General features: G+C 50.2%; 1 protein-coding gene across 1 annotated transcript; it reads left to right on the top strand.

Annotated features, from left to right (window-relative positions):
- The first annotated feature begins 665 nt into the window (after positions 1–665).
- Positions 666–1,604, top strand: LOC115304953 (olfactory receptor 10P1). Its single transcript, XM_029955303.1, has one exon. The coding sequence runs from the start codon at positions 666–668 to the stop codon at positions 1,602–1,604; it is 939 nt and encodes a 312-aa protein (XP_029811163.1).
- Positions 1,605–2,221: the final 617 nt, after the last annotated feature.

Raw genomic sequence — 2,221 nt, 5'->3', positions numbered from 1 at the left:
TGCAAATGCTGCCATTTCCTCAGTGACTGTATCATCCAGCGAAGCCAGTGCGGCTCCCGGCACCAATAATCTGTGAAAAAGGGCTTCATAGAATCCCAAAGCATGATACAGTTGAGCTGTGTTATCACAATACCACCATTGCATGGCATTCTACATCCACGACCCACCATGGTGATCACCACATACCAGCTTGGGACAGTCCCTGGCTGAGTCACCGATGTGGGTGCTACATAGTCTCTTTCAAGCTGGGGTTTCAGTCCAGGGGATACAAAGGGCCCTAGGACATAGCATTGCACCATCCCCACTCTGAAAAAAGATCCAAAGTGCAGGGATGGGGTCTCTACCCATGGGAATATGGAAATTAAGCCCTGCACCAAGACTCCAAGCATAGAGAACCATGGATCCAAGAAACCTAGATTCAAGTCCCAGGACTGCAATTATTGCAAGTATTATTTCAGGCAAATTATTAACCCCTCCAAGACCCGTGGCCTCATCCATAAAGTGTAGACCCTAACTCTCTCAGTTGATTCCAGAGAGACTATATGAAAAGTGCTTTTCTAAACTACAGAAATGCTGAATTTCTGTAACTTTTTTTTCTATATAAACGTTTTATTTCTATATAAATATCTCTTCCTTGGCTGTGCCATAGGTCCTAGCCTGAAGTGATGACTGAGGAAAATCAGACTCTGCCCGAATTTCTCCTTCTAGGATTCTCTGACCTCAGGGCCCTGCAGGGCCCCCTGTTCTGGGTGGTACTTCTGGTCTACCTGGTTACCTTGCTGGGAAACTCTGTGATCATCCTCCTGACACAGGCTAGCCCTGCTCTGCACTCCCCCATGTACTTCTTCCTGCGCCACCTCTCAGTGGTGGAAGTCCTATACACCACAGACATTGTGCCCAGGACCCTGGCTGACCTGGCCCACCCACACCCCCGGGCCATCTCCTTCCAGAGCTGTGCAACCCAGATGTATGTCTTCATTGTCCTGGGCATCACAGAGTGCTGCCTGCTCACAGCCATGGCCTATGACCGCTACGCTGCCATCTGCCGGCCTCTGCACTATTCCACCCTCATGAGCTGGCAGGCCTGCATGGCCATGGTGGGTGTCTCCTGGCTCATGGGCATCATCACAGCCACCACCCATTCCTCCCTCATCTTCACTCTGCCTTTCCCCAGCCACCCGATCATCCCACATTTCCTCTGTGACATCCTGCCGGTACTGAGACTGGCAAGTGCTGGGAAGCACAGGAGTGAAATCTCTGTGGTGACAGCCACTGTGGTCTTCATCATGGTCCCCTTCTCTCTGATTGTCGCCTCTTATGCCTGCATCCTGGGTGCCATCCTGGCAATGGCCTCCACCCAGAGCCGCCGCAAGGTCTTCTCTACCTGCTCCTCCCACCTGCTCGTGGTCTTCCTCTTCTTTGGGACAGCCAGCATCACCTACATCCGGCCCCAGGCAGGCTCCTCTGTCACCATGAATCGCATCCTCAGCCTCTTCTACACAGTCATCACACCCGTGCTCAACCCCATCATCTATACCCTTCGAAACAAGGAGGTGGCAGGAGCCCTGTGGCACATGGTGAAGAGGCAGGTCTCCTCACCTTGAAGGGACTCGGGGGATGTCTGTTCATTCACTGACTACTCTTCCTTCCAGCCTTCAGGTGTTAGAAATCCCAGCTGAACAGAAACCATGCAGCACCTCAAAGAAATAAGGCTTCCTGGCAGAAAGTGTTGGAATTAAAACAGAGATAAATCTATATCTTACCTCCTACCCCACACCCCTGACTCACTATCAGAGGATGGGTAATTAGGACAAGATAGAATAGAAGGCAATGCTGCTCATGAGAAAGAACATTTATGGGGAAGAGACCCTTCTAGATTGTTCTGGATCTCTGAGCAAGGTGATTGCTGTGTCTATACCAATAGTCAGAATTCTGTCAGTAAGGAAGGCAAATTTCTATAAAACTGATACCAAGTAAGTGACTGACCCAGAGCCCATGAAGGAGTTTGCCTGGCCCTTCAATCTACCTTCCTCCAGAAACACACTGCAGTCTTATGCTCTAAGGCCTTTTAGAAGAAGGAGTTATGCCCCCCTTGAAATATTCTACACAAATATTCTTCCTTGCCTTTCCCCGCCCTTGATTTCTAACATCATCCATAATGGGTCATACAGGGTCCATCTGGACAGGAGGATCTCCCTGGAGTCCCTGTTCCCCTCCCAAC

The sequence above is a fragment of the Suricata suricatta genome, chromosome 10 (genome assembly GCF_006229205.1).
Source record: "Suricata suricatta isolate VVHF042 chromosome 10, meerkat_22Aug2017_6uvM2_HiC, whole genome shotgun sequence".
NCBI lineage: Eukaryota > Metazoa > Chordata > Mammalia > Carnivora > Herpestidae > Suricata > Suricata suricatta.
This window is presented reverse-complemented; position numbering and strand designations above follow the sequence as displayed.

What these genes read in the sequence shown, in the direction of transcription:
- LOC115304953 (XM_029955303.1), top strand. Translation starts at nt 666, where the DNA reads ATGACTGAGGAAAATCAGACTCTGCCCGAATTTCTCCTTCTAGGATTC.